General features: G+C 47.5%; 1 protein-coding gene across 18 annotated transcripts in view; it reads right to left on the bottom strand.

The window, feature by feature from the left end:
- The window catches only part of neb (nebulin), a 330,990-nt gene that overhangs the window by 76,685 nt on the left and 235,704 nt on the right, over positions 1-18,601 (bottom strand). For 17 of the 18 annotated variants that reach the window (XM_070875301.1, XM_070875303.1, XM_070875304.1 and 14 more), the window contains 11 exons: positions 17,375-17,479; positions 16,157-16,261; positions 12,385-12,492; positions 9,172-9,276; positions 8,341-8,445; positions 6,506-6,616; positions 4,514-4,618; positions 3,377-3,487; positions 2,227-2,337; positions 338-439; positions 141-245 (listed from right to left, as the gene is read on the bottom strand). In XM_070875301.1, coding sequence (XP_070731402.1) covers positions 141-245; positions 338-439; positions 2,227-2,337; positions 3,377-3,487; positions 4,514-4,618; positions 6,506-6,616; positions 8,341-8,445; positions 9,172-9,276; positions 12,385-12,492; positions 16,157-16,261; positions 17,375-17,479 — 1,173 coding nt within the window. The remainder of the gene's footprint in view (positions 1-140; positions 246-337; positions 440-2,226; positions 2,338-3,376; positions 3,488-4,513; positions 4,619-6,505; positions 6,617-8,340; positions 8,446-9,171; positions 9,277-12,384; positions 12,493-16,156; positions 16,262-17,374; positions 17,480-18,601) is intronic. The other variant, XM_070875317.1, reaches the window with a different exon arrangement.

The raw sequence follows: 18,601 nt of genomic DNA, 5'->3' as shown, positions 1-18,601 counted from the left end.
ACGTGACTTGTTATAATCTGATAATGACTCAGGATAGGTTGACACAGCTGGGAGTCTCAAGCAATCTCACGAGCCTGTTGTATTTTTGTGGTTAGTAAAGTGTCTGTACTTCTGGTTCTCGATTGCGTTATGTTATTTACCTGGCTGGTAAGTTTGGAAACCTCTTTGGCAAGTTCAATGTCTGGACGTCCAAGGCTGATTATACCACGACTTGCCTCCTCACGTGCCTTTGTTCTGTATCCAATCTGGAGGAACACACAGAACTCATGTGATGAGCCGTGCTAGAACCTGGGGAAATTGTTGCAGCATATTGCGCACAATTGCGAAGCATACTTACATCACTTATTAACTTGGCAGCTTCAGTGGCCTTAAGGATATCTGGCCTATCTGCCACGGATGAGTAAGCTAGTTTGGATTTAGCCTCTTTCTTGTATTGAATCTGAGGGATGGAGAACATTTCCTTGTCATTGCCAGGGTACTTTACCAGAGAATGCTGTTTGATAAATCTGTTCTAAACAAACCGCTCATTCCTTATGTTCTAAAGTTTCTGTTTTGCATGTATATAATATAGAGAACAAGAAACATCAACCATTTGGAATTATATAGTAACTTTAATGTAGAAACTATCTCAAGGCTCTTTGTGGGGGTGTTGGCGGGGAGAGAGAAACAATAAATAGGATTGGATAAGGGAATGGATGTTGAGGCGTGGAGCAATGTTCCCTCTAAATTGTCTTTGTTGTGCACAGCCTGTTTATCTCAATGCACGGTCCCTTTTAAATTTCTGTACATGTGCGGTATTGCAAATGGAAAAGCTCGTGAGTGGCCTGCACGGTACCTTACAGATTGTGATTCCATATCGTGGGCCACTCCGACCTGCGAGAGGACACCACCGCAGCTCGGTGGCCACTGCAGCTTCCAGCGCGAGCCGACACAAATGTGCGACGGCTTTGAGGTGGGCGACTGGGTGACATCATCAGGACCCAGGTCGCTGTTTGGAGCATAGCCAGAAGCATCGGCGGGGCCCTGGTACAGCGGAGGAGTGGGAAGGTCGTGGCAGACTTGCGACGAGCGATAGGGGCGGAGGAGTGATGAGGGATCGTGGCTGAGATTTGGTGGGTGATCTTGGCGGAGGTGCGGTGAACGTTTGTGGCGAAGGAGCGGTGAGAGTTCGTGGCGGAGGTGCGGCGAGAGTTTATGGCGGAGGTGCGGCAAATGTTTGTGGCGGAGGAGCGGCTACAGTTCATGGTGGAGGTGCGGCAAATGTTTGTGGCGGAGAAGCGGCGAGAGATCGTGGCGGAGCTGCGGCGAATGAGGGTACTGGGCCCAGAAGAGCCGAGGGCCCAGGGGCAGCATGGGCCAGTCCACACTGCAATATGTGTCCACACTAGGTCCGTGCAGCAGAGCAGGTCTCCAGTGGTCCTGGTTAACCCTTGCCACTGGATAAAGGCCTAGCTCTGTCAAGCCCATGTGGTGGCTAATGTGCAATGGTCACCACACATTAAAAAAATCCATGCACAGGCATCTTCCACCCCTTCAATTGGAGTTCAGGACTGGAACATCAGGTTCTTCATTGAAACATCTGTGAACTCATGTGGCAGCAAGTCATCCTCGTTCAAGGGACCGCCTATGATGATGACCTTGCAGATTATTGTGTGGTCGTGTACACGTGAAGCATAAAGGCTACATTGACGTGGAGCGTGACACCAGGTGGGGTGGCCAAAAGCTTGGTGGAAAAGACTCGTTTTGGCACTTGAGAATGATCACAAGGCATGAATTGAATAAACTACAAGTGCAAAACTTGACCAGTTTATAATCGTTATCTGATTCTGAAGACTGCATTGTGGGCCTGGATTATCGGCGGGAAATCAGCTTGGTGAATTAACTTCCTGCCCACCAGAGAGTGAGCGGAATTTAACAGCCTGGTCTCCTTTGAATCTTGCTGGCCCACTTGCTGCCCATTCCGGGCAGAAACTCAGTGGGAAATCATGCTGTCTGGATACCACCCACCAACACAAGATAGGTTTATCTAAAACATCGACCTAACAATAACCTGCAGCCGATGACTAGGAATTTCTGTGCCTATCGTGTGTATACATAACCCAATAGAAATATCTTGGTGCTCCTCCTCATTTCTATGCTCTCGTCTGTAACGACATTTCACTCAATAGGAAGATCAAGAATACAGGCCACCACAAAGAAGGAAAGCCAAGTTATTTGTATGCTTACGTTACTCTGACTCTTGGCCACGTTCATGGCGTGCTTCACTTCTGGGGGCTCCATCATAATGGAATATGAGGACTTGCCTTTATCTTTCTCAAACTGCTGCTTGTACAGTTTCTGTGGTCAAAGAAATTGATATTAACAATCAGATAATGCCTCGTGAATCCTTATCTCTTCTGATATTTTCAAAACTGCATGGGAAATGCAAGAAGAACATAGAAATTCAGGAATGTAAACAAGGTCATTCAACTCATCGAGCTTAGCACCTTGTTGAGAGTCTCTTTTGCGTTACAATATTGCTGAGCGGCACACTGAGTTACAAATTGCTGCTCCTCATACTTGCTACAATATAGATCCATGACCATGATCCCCCACATCTAGAGCCCTCAATTTTACTTGAGCGACAGTTAGTCGGAGTGGGGAGCAGGGAGGTGCTGCGTCCCTCGAAGGGGAATGAAAACCAGAGTGACTCAGCCCAGGCTACTGTTATTAAGATGCTCATGGCAAGTTTAAGAGCAGTGACTGGCACAGGACTGGGTTGTGAGCCGGGGGAGACTTTTGTCCATTATCATGGCTCGTGATTATTGTATACGTGTTACTTAGAAAAAATAATACGCTGTTGAACGTCTTATGTACCTTTTTATGAATTGCAGATTAAATGACAATACACCTGCAAAGGAGAGAACTCTGCAGCTGGGAGCGTGTGGCAGCACTGGGGATCCCAGTGAGGGACCTTGAGGCTCCACGAAGATTGGGAACCAAGACCAACTGAAGACTTTGGCAGAGACGGGGCTCTTCACTGGGGACAGAATGGAGGGAGAGGAGGCCACGACAAGGCCCGTTCCTACCTCAGGGCAGTTACCACCACTTTCTAAGGCCCACCACTAACTGTGTCATAGCAACGCTGGGAAGTGAGGAAAGAAAGTAAATCGACTATTTGCATGCAGTAGGTAAGGAAGGAACAGTCGGTGGTCCCAACGGGGGGGACAAAATCCTGGGTGAGGTGGTGAGAGGCCAGCTATCTGCCCAATTTCAGCGAGGATCACAGAGAGTTACAGAAAATTACATCCCGAGGCACTCTTGTACAGCCACCCATAGAAAGTGCTGCTGATGGCCCAATCTTCTCACATGGGATGTGGTACTTGCTAATACTCACCCCACTGAGTAACTTGGACACCTCCTTAACATGTGATGTTCCACGGGTCTCAGGTAGTGTCATGTAAGCAGCATGGGGGAGTTCCTTCTTAACAGCTTCTTTGTATTTTTTCTGCAAATCAGAGAAAGGGAGGATCAGATGTGTCATTTAGGAACAGTTGAATAAAAAATATTGCAAAGTTATTTGCATTCAAAGAAAATGAGGATAGTACTCCAATGCCTTTAACAAATAATAATAATTCACCACATTAATTTTTTCAAATGGGAATGCGTATCTACTTGCTATATCAGATTCGCGGGTTCAAAGCAGGCCGACATCCGCTCTTGGGGCGGTGCTTAAATGGGAGGGCGCTAGCACCCTGGGTTGCCATCTTTTTTTGTTGGCCAACTCTCGGGTTGGCTCAAAGATGGCGGCTCTACCATGGTCTGGGCCATCATGCAGCCCAGTGCTCCGTCTTGGGTGCCGGGCTGCTGCCCCAGTGGAGGCCATCAGAGGCAGTGCAGAGTGCACAGCAGCCCTCCCCTTTAAGCAAAGGGGAAGTAGAGCATCCGCGGGGTGCTGTTTTCCTCGCCCCAGTAACGTTCCAGTGACTGCCCCCAAAGGAAGTCGAGCGATGGAGATTAGCGTTTCGCTTCCTCTCTGGGTCGGTAAGGGCAATTCCGCGTTGGGGGTGGGACTTCCTAGCTGGGCGCTAAAAGTCCCGGCCCCAGAAGGTTACCGCCCCCAATTGGGGTGCAGGGCAATTTCGCCCCCCTGCGTCTTATCACCTACAGATGTGGTATTAATGAGTTAAGAACCATAAGAGCGTAAGATAGCATAGAATGAGAAAAGGTAAATAATCCTGCAAAGCCTGCCACAGATCATTTACATTCTACCCTATCTACTTGACTCAGGAAGGCACAGCTATTGCACCTCGGGGCCTAAAATGGGAGCTGTCAGGGTACAAACAGTAGTATTATAGCAGCAGGACAATACATTGTGCATAACGTCCTGTCCTCATAAAATTGCATATCTTCCAAACCACCATGAACAGTGCCACAGTAGACCCGCTAGTATGTTCAAATGAACTTTACCACAGTCTATTCTCCAATCCTATTCTATTCCGGGGTCATGTACACATGAAAGTAACTGCAGTACCTCGGACATCAGGGTAGCGACGGATTTAGCATGGAGCATCTGTGGTGTGTCTGGAACCGGTTGGTAGATGCCTCGTTCCTTCTCATGCTTATGTTTGTATTTCACCTGAGAATGGCACAAAGCAATTAATGTCTGGAAATCAAAGACTGACAGAATCATGGAATCACATATCACAGAAGGAAGCCATTCGGCCCCTCGTGCCTGTGCCGGCTGTTTGAAAGTCCTTTCCAATTAGTCCCGCACCCTTGCTCTTTCCCCGTAGCCCTGCAATTGTTTCCTTGCCTCGGGTAAACGTAGTGATAATGGGGTAAGGATTGCAATGTGTAGCTTTGTCAATGGGTCCATGAATATTTCCTCTGTTCAGTGTCTGTACTGAAATCACAGGCATTTTCTTTTAAACATAGAAACATAGAAAATAGGTGCAGGAGTAGGCCATTCGGCCCTTCGAGCCTTCACCGCCATTCAATGAGTTCATGGCTGAACATGTAACTTCAGTACCCCATTCCTGCTTTCTCACCATACCCCTTGATCCCCCTAGTGCCACATAGTGATCAAATACATTTTTACTCTTGTGAGATCTGTCTTATCTTCTTTTACTTTGAAGATAGTAACTCTTCCCTCCCACTCCCACCAAAAAAGAAACTTGCCAGGCAAATTTTGCTTTGTCTGTAAGGTTTAAAGAAAAATGCTTCTTCGAAACTTGGTGTGTGTGTGTGTGCATGTATGTTGGGCAGGGGGGTGGTTATATAACATAAAAATAGCCCTGCTGATGCTTTGTGTTCCTGATAGTGAATTGCAGACCACATGTGGAAATATTGAATGCAATAACAAGAATAACAAATTAAGGTTTTGGTCAGAAGAATGTATCGTGCTGAGGTTGACAGTTTTCTTATTTGTCCTGTCCTTTATGTGAGAGGAATAAAATACATTTTGCATTTTGCAGGAGGAATCACCCTGCTTTTATCGAGAGAAGTTGCTGCAGTTTCAGAGTAAAATAGACTGATGTAAAATAGACTGTTTGCTGCGAGTCCTGAGGTAAGTCCCGCCTCCGACTCATTGGCTGACACAATGGTGTCAGTGGACACGCGACAGGAGTAAAGCTCTCTCTGCTCTCTTCAATAATGTGTTTCGCTGTCACTCTCAGAAGATCTGTCCTCATGCACCAGTGTGATTTTTTTCCCCTCAATTCTTACGTCAACCTCCTGAGTGAAAATGCTAATTTGTGTTAAATTTTAGTAGTGTTGTGCTATGGACTCACATCCATTTGGTACCGAATTGAGATGATCGCAGACTCATTTTACATAAGTGCCTGATAGCCAGCAGGACAAGAGATCTTAATCCTGTCAGTCTGGGCTGAATTATGCTCAGGTTCCAACAATGATAGGATCATGTGCCAAAGTTATGGATTTCATAGAATCACAGAAGGAGGCTATTTGGCCCGTCGAGCCCATGCCAACTCTCTGCAAGAGCACTTCAGCTAGTCCCACTCACCCGCTCTTTCCCCATAGCCCTGCAATTTATTTCCCCTTCAGATACTTATCCAATTCCCTTTTGAAAGCCGCGATTGAATCTGCCTCCACGACCCTTTCAGGCAGTGCATTCCAGATCCTAAACACTCGCTGTGTAAAAAGTTTTTCAGCATGTCGCCTTTGGTTCTTTTGCCAATCACCTTAAATCTGTGTCCTCTGGTTCTCCACCCTTCCACAATGGGAACAGTTTCTCTCGATCTACTCTATCCAGACTCCTCATGATTTTGAAGACCTCTATAAAATCTCCTCTCAAACTTCTCTGCTCTAAAGAGAACAACCCCAGCTTCTCTAGTTTATCCACATAACTGAAGTCGTTTATCCCTGGAATCATTCACATAAATCTCTAAGGCCTTCACATCCTTCCTAAAGTGCTGTGCCAAGAATTGAGGCCGAACCAGTGTTTTATAAAGGTTCATCATAACTTCCTTGCAATTGTACTCTATGCCTCTGTATCAGTACTTACCCCACTAGCCAAGTCTGTGTTTTGTACAGCTAATATCAAGTTCTTGTCTCCATAAACAGGGACTGAGATCTTGCAACCTTTCAAATTTTCTCTGTCATATTTGTAATCCACCTGTCACAAACAATAAAGAGTTTGAATTAGCAATGGAATGTAAACATCAACATCACGTAAGGGTATCAGTGGTACCACAATAACTCAATATAGAGAGTTTGAATTTAATATTTACTCTGTGGCCTAGAAATTGTCCTCCTTAGCGCCTCCCATTATTGCCTCGGGGGTGCGATAGCGGGGCGCTAACGACTTACTGACTGGGCGAGATGAGCAATTCCTGCTACCTGAAGCGGGATGTTTGCAGCGACGGTAGGACGTTACGCACTGATCTCCTTTAACCAGAGATCATGACATCATTGCCATGCGCATCGCCCCGGTAGTGCCCTGGACTTCAGTTCCGCCCCTTGCAGCATCGCCGGGTGAAAACACTGGCAGTTGCAGGAGGCGTTGGTCAGGAGGCCGGGTGGTTCGGGGGCGAAGGATAAAGGGGAGGTGGCCGAGGCAAGTACAATATTTTAAAAAATGGCGGTTTAAAACTTTTTTGATTCCTCTTCGGCCGCGATCCATCAGCCCGGCACTCTGCTGCAGTGCAGCGAGCTGATCGGGCCGAATCGCGGCTGCAGTCGGGGACCAGCTCACTGGTCCCAATGCAGATCCTGCAGCAATGGCCCTTCCCTTTAAGGGAGGGAAGTAGCCTTGGAAATTCCTTCCTGGAGTGCAAACACCGAATTTTTTGAAAGCTGAGCTTCCAGTCTTCAGCTCTGTCTTTTCCTAGTAATAGCCTTTTGGGGTATTAGTCTCCCTTGAATTCACATCACATGTCTTACTTGGATTATCGGTTTCTGTTTCACTCTCTGGTGGCGATTTCAAATTGTTGTGCCTGGCATTAACTGAGTGCTAACAGGGTTAGTAGCCTTACCGCCTTGTTAACCCAATGATGCAACCACCACCATTTTGAAAAGTTCCTTTTGAGATGCTAATTAGGGTCCTAGGACCCTGATTGCTATTTTAGGTCGAAGCGTGTGTCGTGCAATCAGTTCCGAAGGCCGGAGACACCCAGCAAAGATAAATTTGACATTTCTTTTGTGGAGCCCGGAGGAGCATTCCTGCATCTCTGGGCCCCACTTAAGACAATCTGAGCTGCTGTCACGCTGGGACCGCTCACTCCACGATCGCGAGCCCCCCTCCACCTCCCACCCAATTACCTTGCTGTCGACTAGGGCAGCTCGATATTGGGCAGCCTTAATGGGGTGGGGGGAATTGTCCTATGAGGAGAGATTGAGTAGACTAGGCCTATATTCTCTAGAGTTGAGGTGATCTCATTGAAACATACAAAATTCTTACAGGGCTTGTCAGGGTAAATGCAGGGAGGATGTTCCCCTGGCTGGGGAGTCTAGAACCAGGGGTCACAGTCTCAGAATAAGGGGTTGGCTATTTAGGACTGAGATGAGGAGAGATTTCTTCACTCAGAGGGTTGTGAATCTTTGGAATTCACCACCCCAGAGGGCTGTGGATGCTCAGGCGTTGAATATATTAAAGACGGAGATCGCCAGATTTTTGGATACCAAGGGAACCAAGGGATATGAGGATAGTGCAGGAAGGTGGGATTGAGGTAGAAGATCAGCCATGATCTTATTGAATGGCGGAGCAGGCTCGAAGGGCCAATTGGCCTACTCCTGCTCCTATTTCTTACATTCTTATGCTTGATTATACATACTGTACCAATGTGCATAAAGTATCTTGGCTATAGGCGTTACTACAGAGTAATTCAATGCTCCACTTACATCGCTCTGCTGCAGTGAGGCCTTGTACGCCTGCACAAAGTCAGGTCTGTCTGCAGTCCACATCCATTTGGCCTTCGTGGCCTCATACTTCTTCTTGTAGTCAAGCTGCAGATCAAACAATTAAAATAAATTGAAACCCGAGTATATTGTGACACAATAATTATTGAGTAAATGTTTCAGTGAGCTATACAGTTCAGTGTCGTTTAGTTGCCACACTTTGAAAGTGTGTCCATTCCCCATTTACAAGCCATCACTGAAACTGTTTTTATGCATCTGCCCTGAAGTTAACTTTTCTTCTCTCTCATCTCTTACCAAGGCTGTGACTATGATGGGCTACAGCTCCATGGTCACCGTCAGTCATGCCATAACTTGCACAAGTGACTGCTCATTTACGATTCTAAACACTGGGGGTCATCTTGACGTTGGGCAATAGTTGGAAACGAAAATCGGGAGAGGTGTTTACCTGGTGGCCAAGCTGACTTCACGCGTTTAGATTACTCACCCAGGAAATACTGTTTTAGCATCTCTATATTACCGTCACAATCAGATTTGGTTAATTAATCCTAAATGCTAATAATTTCACTTTCCAACAACAAATTGTGTCTGAAAATGGAGAAGTCTTTGAAAACTCTATATGCCCCATTTTATAGAACATAAAGACAGCCATATGAGCAGGCATTTGAGAGATGGATTTTCACCCTGACTGTGATGCTATAGTCAGTGACTATACTCCAAATGTACTTCTTTGGCTATAACGTGAAGTAGTGAAAGGCGTTAACTAAATGTAAGTCTTTTCTATTGTTCAAGTCAGAACATGCTGATAACACTTACGTTGGTTGTGTTCTTGTATGCGCTCTTGGCAGCCCTGATCTCAAAGGCATCACCTGGAATGTTGATATTAGCTTTGTTCTTTTCATATATCTCCTTGTATTTTAACTGCCAACAAAGAGAAATGATTAAAATTCTGTTCATCACAGGAATTTTGATGTCACATTTTAAAGAGTCCTTCCGTCGGCTAAGAATTCACTTTTAGTTCGTTATAAATTGATTGTATCCTTTTACTTTTGGATAATTAACTGGCAGGTGAACACTGAAGCTTACTGCTATTGACACATCCAGTACGGGCAGTAAACATTGTCTGGAGTTATTCAGTATAAATAATTTAAGGAGAAGCTTGTGATGTACAGAAAGGAATCGAAGATTATACTGATAAGGTTGGATGAAATAGGGAGGGAGGAGGCTCTTGTGGGGCATTAACCAGTTGGATCGAATGGCTAGTTTCTGTACATTCAATTCTATGCAATTCGATGTAACATTATAGTTACTATGGGGGAGAAATTGCCCTGCGCCCCGATTGGGGGCGGTAACTTGCTTGGGGCGGTAATTCCTGCGCCCGGCGCCGAAGTCCTGCCCTGGCCATGGAATTGGCCTTACCGCCCCTCAGAGGAAGTGGAACGTAATCTCGCGCACTCATTTCCTCTTGGAGTGGTCGTGGTCGGGAGCGCTACGGGAATGCTCCGTGTAGCACTCACTTAAAGGGGAGGGTCGCTGCACACCTTGCACGGCCCTCTGATGGCCTCCACTGGGCCACCAGGGCAGTGTGGGACTGGGGCTGCGGCCCAGCAGCCAAGCAGAGTGCTGGGCTGCATGATGGCGGTGTGGATCATGCAATGCGACAAGAATTGGAGCTGACCGGTGAGTCGGCAAAAATGCCAAGATGGTGGCGTGGAGCGCACGCGACCTCTCCTGTGGCTCAGTGGGTAGCACTCTCACCTCTGAGTCAGAAGGTTGTGGGTTCAAATCCCACTCCAGGGACTTGGGCACAAAACAAATCTCGGCTGACACTCCAGTACAGTGCTAAAGGAGCGCTGCACTGTCGGAGGTGCCGTCTGCTCTCTCAAGTGGACGTAAAAGATCCCATGTCACTTATTTGAAGAAGAGAAGGGGAGTTATCCTCGGTGTCCTGGCCAATATTTATCCCTCAATCAACATAAGAGAAAACAGATTATCTGCTCATTATCACATTGCTGTGCGCAAATTGGCTGCCGCGGTTTCTGCATTACAACAGTGACTACACTCCAAAAGTACTTGATTGGCTGTAAAGCGCTTTGAGACGTCCAGTGGTCAAGATATGCACTATATAAATCCAAGTCTTTCTTTCTTTAACTTCCACAAGCGGGTGTCGGCCCGGTTTGCGACCCGCGAGCCTGGTGCTGACACCCGCTTGTGCCAGCCTCGCGGGGTGTGGGGCAATATTCGCCGCAGGGTGGAAAGGGCTCTGCGTGCGGCATTAGGAGGTCGCAGTGCTAAGAGATCGCCGAACACGGCGATGACGTAATTGTCGGTTGTGTGGAGTCCCGGAGCACTACCCGTGAGTCGTGGCGCTCCATTAACTCCCAGGCAATTTACCGGAAGCCGGTAGTGCTTTCTCCCCCCCCCCACCACCCTGGCGAAAAGTGTTTCGCGCCCCTTTAGCCTCCCAGAGGCGCCAACGGGTGTCGCCAAAAGGGGAAATTTCAACCCCTACATCTCTGCTAAGAATCTGCTCTTCCTGCGAGAAACATTATTTGCTGAATCTACACGGCCAATATGGCAAATAAAAATCAGAAGATAGTTTCTTGAAACAAAATCCTTAAAAATTCATTACGTGCAGGTAGCATAGCACCATGAGAAATTAATTTAAGATTTATAAAAAATTGCATCTAAGGCCTACCTAATGACCTCGACTGGACCAAGACCTAGCTCTGTCAAGCCCATGTGGTGTGCAACGGCCACCACACGTTTAAAAAAACCTACGCACAGGCAACTTCCACCTTTCAGGAAGTAGTTCAGGACCTGGAATATTAAGTCCTTCATTGAAACACCTATGAACTCATCCCTTTTTGGTGTGGAAGCAAGTCATCCTCAATACGAAGAAGAATGATTTGGTGTTGAACAATTCACATTGCAAAGCACTTTGGGGCAAATCTTGCTGGAAAAATAACAGCAGTTAACGATGGATGCCATTATGAATGCACAAATCGGCCAGCACGTTCAAGGGATGGTGAGATACACCGGGAGCTGCAAAGCTCCAGAACTTGCTGGTCGATTTACGCCGCTCTGCCGTTTGCTTCGCACAGACAACAGCTCGCCCTTAACTGCCCCATTATTGTTAATAACTTGCTGGATCTGCTCAGTAATTGCCAATTAAACTCACCACAGAAAGTTAGGGATCATAATGAAGAGCATAAGTACCCTTTCAACGACACGATAATTGTTAATGTAATGCCATACCAATCTCTCCGGCTGAGAAAGGGAACACTTTCAACTGTGAGTCTCATTCCTACATGTAGTAAACAGTCTGACAAAGGGTCATCGACCTGAAACGTTCACTCTGTTTTCTCTCCACAGATGCTGCCTGACCCGCTGAGATTTCCAGCATTTTCTGTTTTTATTCCAGATTCCAGCATCCGCAGTATTTTGCTTTTGTAGTAAATTGTTGTTGGGAGATTTTTTAAATTTAAAATTTTACATTTTTTCTTACTTGTCCTTTCTGACCCATTTATCTCTCTCTCTTAATCCAATCTTTCTTTCCCCCCTCTTTATTACTCTTTCTGTGTCTGATTTGACTCTGATTCATCCTTCTTCTCTGTCGTTCCTCTGTTTCTTTCTCAATCCTTAAATCTCATTGCTTAAGGAGATAGACTGTTGGTCCCGTCATTCACTAATGTCCCAGATGCCCTGTTGCCCCTCACCTCGCCATTATCAGCTCGCACAGCCAGCAAGTTATGGCACAATAAAAATTTAAGTCGAAGTGTGCAGTAAGACGTCCAACTAATGACATCACCCTGAGATGCCCCACTCCAATCAGATTTGCCTTACTTTAGTTATTGAGACTATGGAGACGATGAACAGGGGGCTGTAATGAAGAAATAATTTTGCATTTCTAAAGCAGTGTTGGAAATAGTGGGGCGAGATTGGCAGCGGGCATCATAATCACTTGAGTGTATGTGGATATACTTCTATAGAATAGTTATTTCTATTCACCGATACTTGGATACTTACAGCACTAATTCTGTCCTTCACCTTCCGCATATGGAGCAGCATTGGTGTGTCGTGGATAGTAGTATAGCCCTTCGATTTATTCTGGTTATACTCCAGTTTATACTTTATCTGTGATCAAGAAAGAACATGGTTAAAGTTTCAAAATAAAAATGTGATTATTATACAAGTTGCTTTCTCCGAATTATAGGAGGCTCCATCCTATTCTTCCCTTACATGGCTCTATCCCATAGACAGGCAGTGAACTATTATGAATATTTTCCTATTGCACAAAATAATGCGACCTCTACCGCCTAAAAGGACAAGGGCAGCAGGCGCATGGGAACACCATCGCCTCCAAGTTCCCCTCTAGGTCACACACTTGGAAATATATCGCCGTTCCTTCATCGTCGCTGGGTCCAGGAACTCCCTTCCCAACAGCACTGTGGGAATACCTTCACCCCGCGCACTGCAGCGGCTCAAGAAGGTGGCTCACCATCATCTTCCCAAGGGCAATTAGGGATGGGCAATAAATGCTGGCCTTGCCAGAAACACTCACATCACATGAATGAATCAAAAAAGATCGTAACTGTAATGGTAGATGTCTAAAGTGTATTTCATACCGTAATTAATTTGCAGCAATTTGAATAAACTGATTAATTTGAAATAATAAATTATGCAACAGATAGAGGACTGAAAACATAGTAACATTTGTAATCTAGGTGAAAAAATGTAATAACTTAATAGTGCTAAAATGACTTGGTTCTGCAGTGGTAACTGCTATTTTAAAAGCAACTATGACCTCTGTGAACTCAGGAAGTAGATGTTCTTATATGGGCAGAGTAACGATTTGTACTGTCCTTTTTCTCTCCTACTGCGCCTGCATCCTCTCGACTCCGCCCCGATGCCTCCCACCTGAAACTGGAACTGGAAGTGGGGCCCTGAAGCGGAAATGGGGCCCCGTAATGGACAGACCATGTTGTTCCTCAGAGCCTGTGGGTGGTGGGGGAGAGAAGTGGTGGGCGGTGGGGGAGAGAAGTGGTGGGCGGTGGGGGAGAGAAGTAGCGGGCGGTGGGGAGAGAAGTGGTGGGCGGCCGAGAGGAGCGGCGGGTGGAGGGGAAGAGAAGTGGTGGGCGGTGGGGAGAGAAGTGGTGGGCGGTGGGGAGAGAAGTGGTGGGCGGTGGGGGAGAGAAGTGGTGGGCGGTGGGGGAGAGAAGTAGCGGGCGGTGGGGAGAGAAGTGGTGGGCGGTGGGGAGAGAAGTGGTGGGCGGTGGGGAGAGAAGTGGTGGGCGGTGGGGAGAGAAGTGGTGGGCGGTGGGGAGAGAAGTGGTGGGCGGTGGGGAGAGAAGTGGTGGGCGGTGGGGAGAGAAGTGGTGGGCGGTGGGGAGAGAAGTGGTGGGCGGTGGGGGAGAGAAGTGGTGGGCGGTGGGGAGAGAAGTGGTGGGCGGTGGGGAGAGAAGTGGTGGGCGGCCGAGAGGAGCGGCGGGTGGAGGGGGAGAGAAGTGGTGGGCGGTGGGGGAGAGGAGCGGCGGGTGGAGGGGGAGAGAAGTAGCGGGTGGAGGGGGAGAGAAGTAGCGGGCGGTGGGGAAGAGAAGTAGCGGGTGGAGGGGGAGAGAAGTAGCGGGCGGTGGGGAAGAGAAGTAGCGGGCGGTGGGGAAGAGAAGTAGCGGGTGGAGGGGGAGAGAAGTAGCGGGTGGAGGGGGAGAGAAGTAGCGGGTGGAGGGGGAGAGAAGTAGCGGGTGGAGGGGGAGAGAAGTGGTGGGCGGTGGGGGAGAGAAGTAGCGGGCGGAGGGGGAGAGAAGTAGCGGGTGGAGGGGGAGAGAAGTAGCGGGCGGAGGGGGAGAGAAGTAGCGGGCGGAGGGGGAGAGAAGTAGCGGGTGGAGGGGGAGAGAAGTAGCGGGTGGAGGGGGAGAGAAGTGGTGGGCGGAGGGGGAGAGAAGTAGCGGGTGGAGGGGGAGAGAAGTAGCGGGCGGAGGGGGAGAGAAGTAGCGGGTGGAGGGGGAGAGAAGTAGCGGGTGGAGGGGGAGAGAAGTAGCGGGTGGAGGGGGAGAGAAGTGGTGGGCGGTGGGGGAGAGAAGTAGCGGGCGGTGGGGGAGAGAAGTAGCGGGCGGAGGGGGAGAGAAGTAGCGGGTGGAGGGGGAGAGAAGTAGTTGGCAGAGGGGGAGAGAAGTAGCGGGTGGAGGGGGAGAGAAGTAGCGGGCGGAGGGGGAGAGAAGTAGTTGGCAGAGGGGGAGAGAAGTAGCGGGTGGAGGGGGAGAGAAGTAGCGGGCGGTGGGGGAAAGAAGTAGCGGGCGGTGGGGGAAAGAAGTAGCGGGTGGAGGGGGAGAGAAGTAGCGGGTGGAGGGGGAGAGAAGTAGCGGGCGGAGGGGGAGAGAAGTAGCGGGCGGTGGGGGAGAGAAGTAGCGGGCGGCCGAGAGGAGCGGTGGGGGAGAGAAGCGGCGGGTGGAGGGGGAGAGAAGTAGCGGGCGGTGGGGGAAGAGAAGTGGCGGTTGGAGGGGAGAAAAGCGGAGAGTGGTTGAGAGGCCGGCGGGGTGGGGGGGGGGGGGTGGGAAGAGAGAAAAGCGGCAGGCGACCGAGAGAAGCGTCGGACGACTAAGAGGGGTGGCGGGGAGAGAAGCGCGGGCTGCCTGGGAAGTGGAGGGGCGGCGGAAGAGAGAGAGACAGAGCCTGGGGTGGGGTGGAGAGAGAGAGAGAGAGAGAGAGAGAGAGAGAGACAGAGCCTGGAGTGGGGTGGAGAGAGAGAGAGAGAGAGAGAGAGAGCCTGGGGTGGGGTGGAGAGAGAGAGAGAGAGAGAGAGACAGATTCTGGATTCTGGGAGGTACGGGATGAGAGAGAGAGCGCCTGGGGAGGGAGGGGGGAGGAAGAAAGAGAGAGAGAGATAAAGCCTGGGGGAGTGAGGGGAGAGAGTGAACAAGGAGGAGAGAGAGAGAGATTCTGGGGGTGGGGGGGAAAGAAAGAGAGAGCCTGGGAGGGGGGGGGGGGGGTGGGAGAGAGAGAGAGAGAGAGAGCCTGGGGAGGTTGGGAAAGAGCGACACGGGTGGGGGGATCAGAGGGGAGAGAGGGAACTCAGGGAAGACAAATCACATTCTTCCAACCCCCTACAAGGGACATTGGAGTGGATGAAATCCAGAAGTCATGACACTGTCACTATTCACTTCATACCCAATAAACCTGTTAACAATCCGCACACAATGCCCCATCTATGGCGGCGGGGGGGCTGGGGGGGGGGTGGTGTAAGGTCATGCTCTTGCACTGGGGTAAGGGACATCAGCTGGGGGAGGCAGCACTTGCGCTGGGGTAATGGACTTTGGCTGGAACTTGGTGACTTTTGGGGAGATCTATCCTCTGTGGCTTCTGAAGTCAAAATGCATCAAGTTACAATTTGCAAAGTCAATCAGAACTTGGGCTGGGTGGTTCCATTTACACATTCCAGAGAAACTTCAGGGTGTGGCTTATCCTCCAAGGAGACCAATCAGCAATAGGTCATGTGATAATGGAGAGCCAATCAAAGACAAGGTGGCCATTTTGGCAGTACAAATAGATGCATCCTTATATGGGGAGGGGAAAAGACGACAGAGTATCCAGGGAATATGTGCTGACTGCAGATCCTAATAGCATTCATTATTCCTCTTTAACTAAAGAACAGCAATCTGAGCAACTCTACATATGTATAATAGGTGTGGCCGGAAAACAGTTTAGCATTTTCAGTTTTTACTCTCTATTCGGGTAATTATTATTTAAGCAGGGTTAATTATATGTGCAAATGCATATTTACGGCATTAAAAAAACAACTTACATCACTGATGAGCTTCATCCCCTTCTTAGATCGGATGTTGTCGGGAGTATCCAAGATGGATGTGTACTTGTCTTTCACCTTTTCGTAGTCCTTCTTATAATTCCACTGTACACAAGCGAGCATTGAATTAATGTAGAGTAATCAACAGAAATCCAATGGTCCAGATCTTGCTGAACATCACACTCCATTATTAATGAGAAAATCAGCCAGCAACTTGTGGCAAGGAAGAGCTACCCCGTGTATTGCGAATCGCCACAAGATGCTGACTGATTTGCGCCATCCCACCATTAGCTTTGCAAAAATGGCATCTCGCGCTTAACCTCCCCATGACCTTCATGAAGTTGCTGTATTTGCACATTAATTACCCATTAAACTTGTCACAGAAAGTTCAGTCTAGCGTAAGAACCCTTTTACCCACATGATAATTGTTAATAACTCCCAACCAATCTCTCTTGCCCAGAAAGTAAACAATTATAAGCGTGGTGTCTCATTCCTTCAGCTTGTGAATTACTTTTGGACATTTAAAAAATGCAAAATGTCACTTTTTTCTTACTTCTCCTTTCTGCCTCTTTTCTATCTCTCTTCCTCCAATCTTTCTTTCCCTCTCTTTATTCTCTTTCCCTTCCTGATTTGACATGGAACTCACCCAGTCTAAAAAAGTCCCTCCCTCTGTGCTGTTGCTCTGTTTCTTTCTCAATCCTTAAATCTCATTGGTTAAGGAGATACACTGTCTGTCCCACTGTTCGCCAAGGCCTCGAATGCCCCATTGGCTTTGCATTACCAGCTCGCACTTTCAGCAACTTTGTGGGCAGAAACTTTAAAAACGCAATTGTAAGCGTAACTGACGGGGCACACCTGAGAAGCCACGCTCCAGCGAAATCTGGCCCATTGTTAAAAATGTGAATGAAATCATCAGAAAACCAACCAAAACGCATGCAGAAAATATTTTTAAAAACTAACAGAACACAAGCAGACAGAGAACAGTTAAAAGGCAGCAAGACGACTCGACCAGTGCTTGGATTAGTAGGGAAGCCTTTTAAAATTAATGCCAATTTGGTTTGTAACTGAAACTAAGAGAGTTGCTCCATGAAAATATTAATTAAGCTTTTTCTAAACAAACAACTTTTTACATGATTAAGTTAATATTTAATATATCAGTATTAGACAAGTCAAAAATCATAAGTAGATAAAATAGTGCACAACATTGGGCAACTTTACCTGGCTCCCTGAGATTGAGTTGTATATGGCGGTCAACATATCAGGACGTAGAATTTCATTGCACCCTCGCCTCAATTTGAGCTTGGCATCACACTTATATGATTGCTGTCAATAAAGATGCACATGCATGCAAAGGATGATGGAACGTCAAATAAAGCACATAAAGACACCAGTGTTCATCATCCTAGAACTCTGTCACTCGATCAGTGGAAAGGTTCTCACAGGCTACAACAGATCTACCCAATAAAGCATTTATTTGGGTAGGTGACATCCACATAAAACGGGCCAACAGGACGCTGGTGGTGTTGCAGTTGGCCAACTTGGACAAGGCCCAGCATTCAAGTGCGAGTTCCACAGAATTACCTGACTAATTAGTTGACCCGACCTTTTGGCCAGAAGGTTTCTCGGATCATCCAAGACCAAGGTATAATTGCTCTTCGTCTTCTCATAGACAGCTTTGTATAACTTCTGCTCAGAATATTAGATTTCATTAAAACAATGTATTATTTTCAATGATTACCTTATTTCAGTAAAGGGGGTTGAGGGGCACTAACTGGTGTATAGGGTTGACATATTTCAAACTCTGGCTCCAGGACATGTCAATGTCTTCAGAAAATTCTCGACTGATTCAACCTTCCAAAGCATTGTCTGTCCAGTGTTAACATTTGGACCAAAAAGGAACCCAGAATTTTGTCGCCTGAAGTCAAAGAGTCAAACACTCCTCCCATTTCCAGTAAGTATATTGCAACGAAAGAGAGAGAATGACACATAATGCAGTGCAGTCGGCTCTTCACAGCAGTTTAGCCAATGTTGCATCCGAGCGCTGAAATTCTGGCCAGCAGATGCTCCAGATGTGAGTAAATATCAGTCTTTGGTTGCTTGCACATTGGAGTTGCTGTGAAAATTTACCTCCAGATAGCACAGCCAAAGTAAATATTTCATGCTGACAATATTCAGAAATGGGGTACTTCAGCTGATTACTTGCAATGATAGAATTTATAACCATAAAAATAATGAACATGTTTTCTCTACATGGTTGAGCTTGTGAGGCTTAGAAATTCCAATTGTTTTGGTCTTGGCCTTGAAACCACATCGGAAGTGAGGGACATAACAGTCATTGAGCCGCCTGGTCGGTCAGATAAAACAAACGGTCAATATTAAAATTATTTTGCATCTGTCAAAGAAAGGTTCAGGCAATTGTTGATCAAGTAACCTTTGAAGACCGTT

The sequence above is a fragment of the Pristiophorus japonicus genome, chromosome 3 (assembly GCF_044704955.1).
Source record: "Pristiophorus japonicus isolate sPriJap1 chromosome 3, sPriJap1.hap1, whole genome shotgun sequence".
Lineage (NCBI taxonomy): Eukaryota > Metazoa > Chordata > Chondrichthyes > Pristiophoridae > Pristiophorus > Pristiophorus japonicus.
The sequence above is the reverse complement of the archived record's forward strand: the minus strand, read 5'-3'. Positions and strand labels throughout refer to the sequence as shown.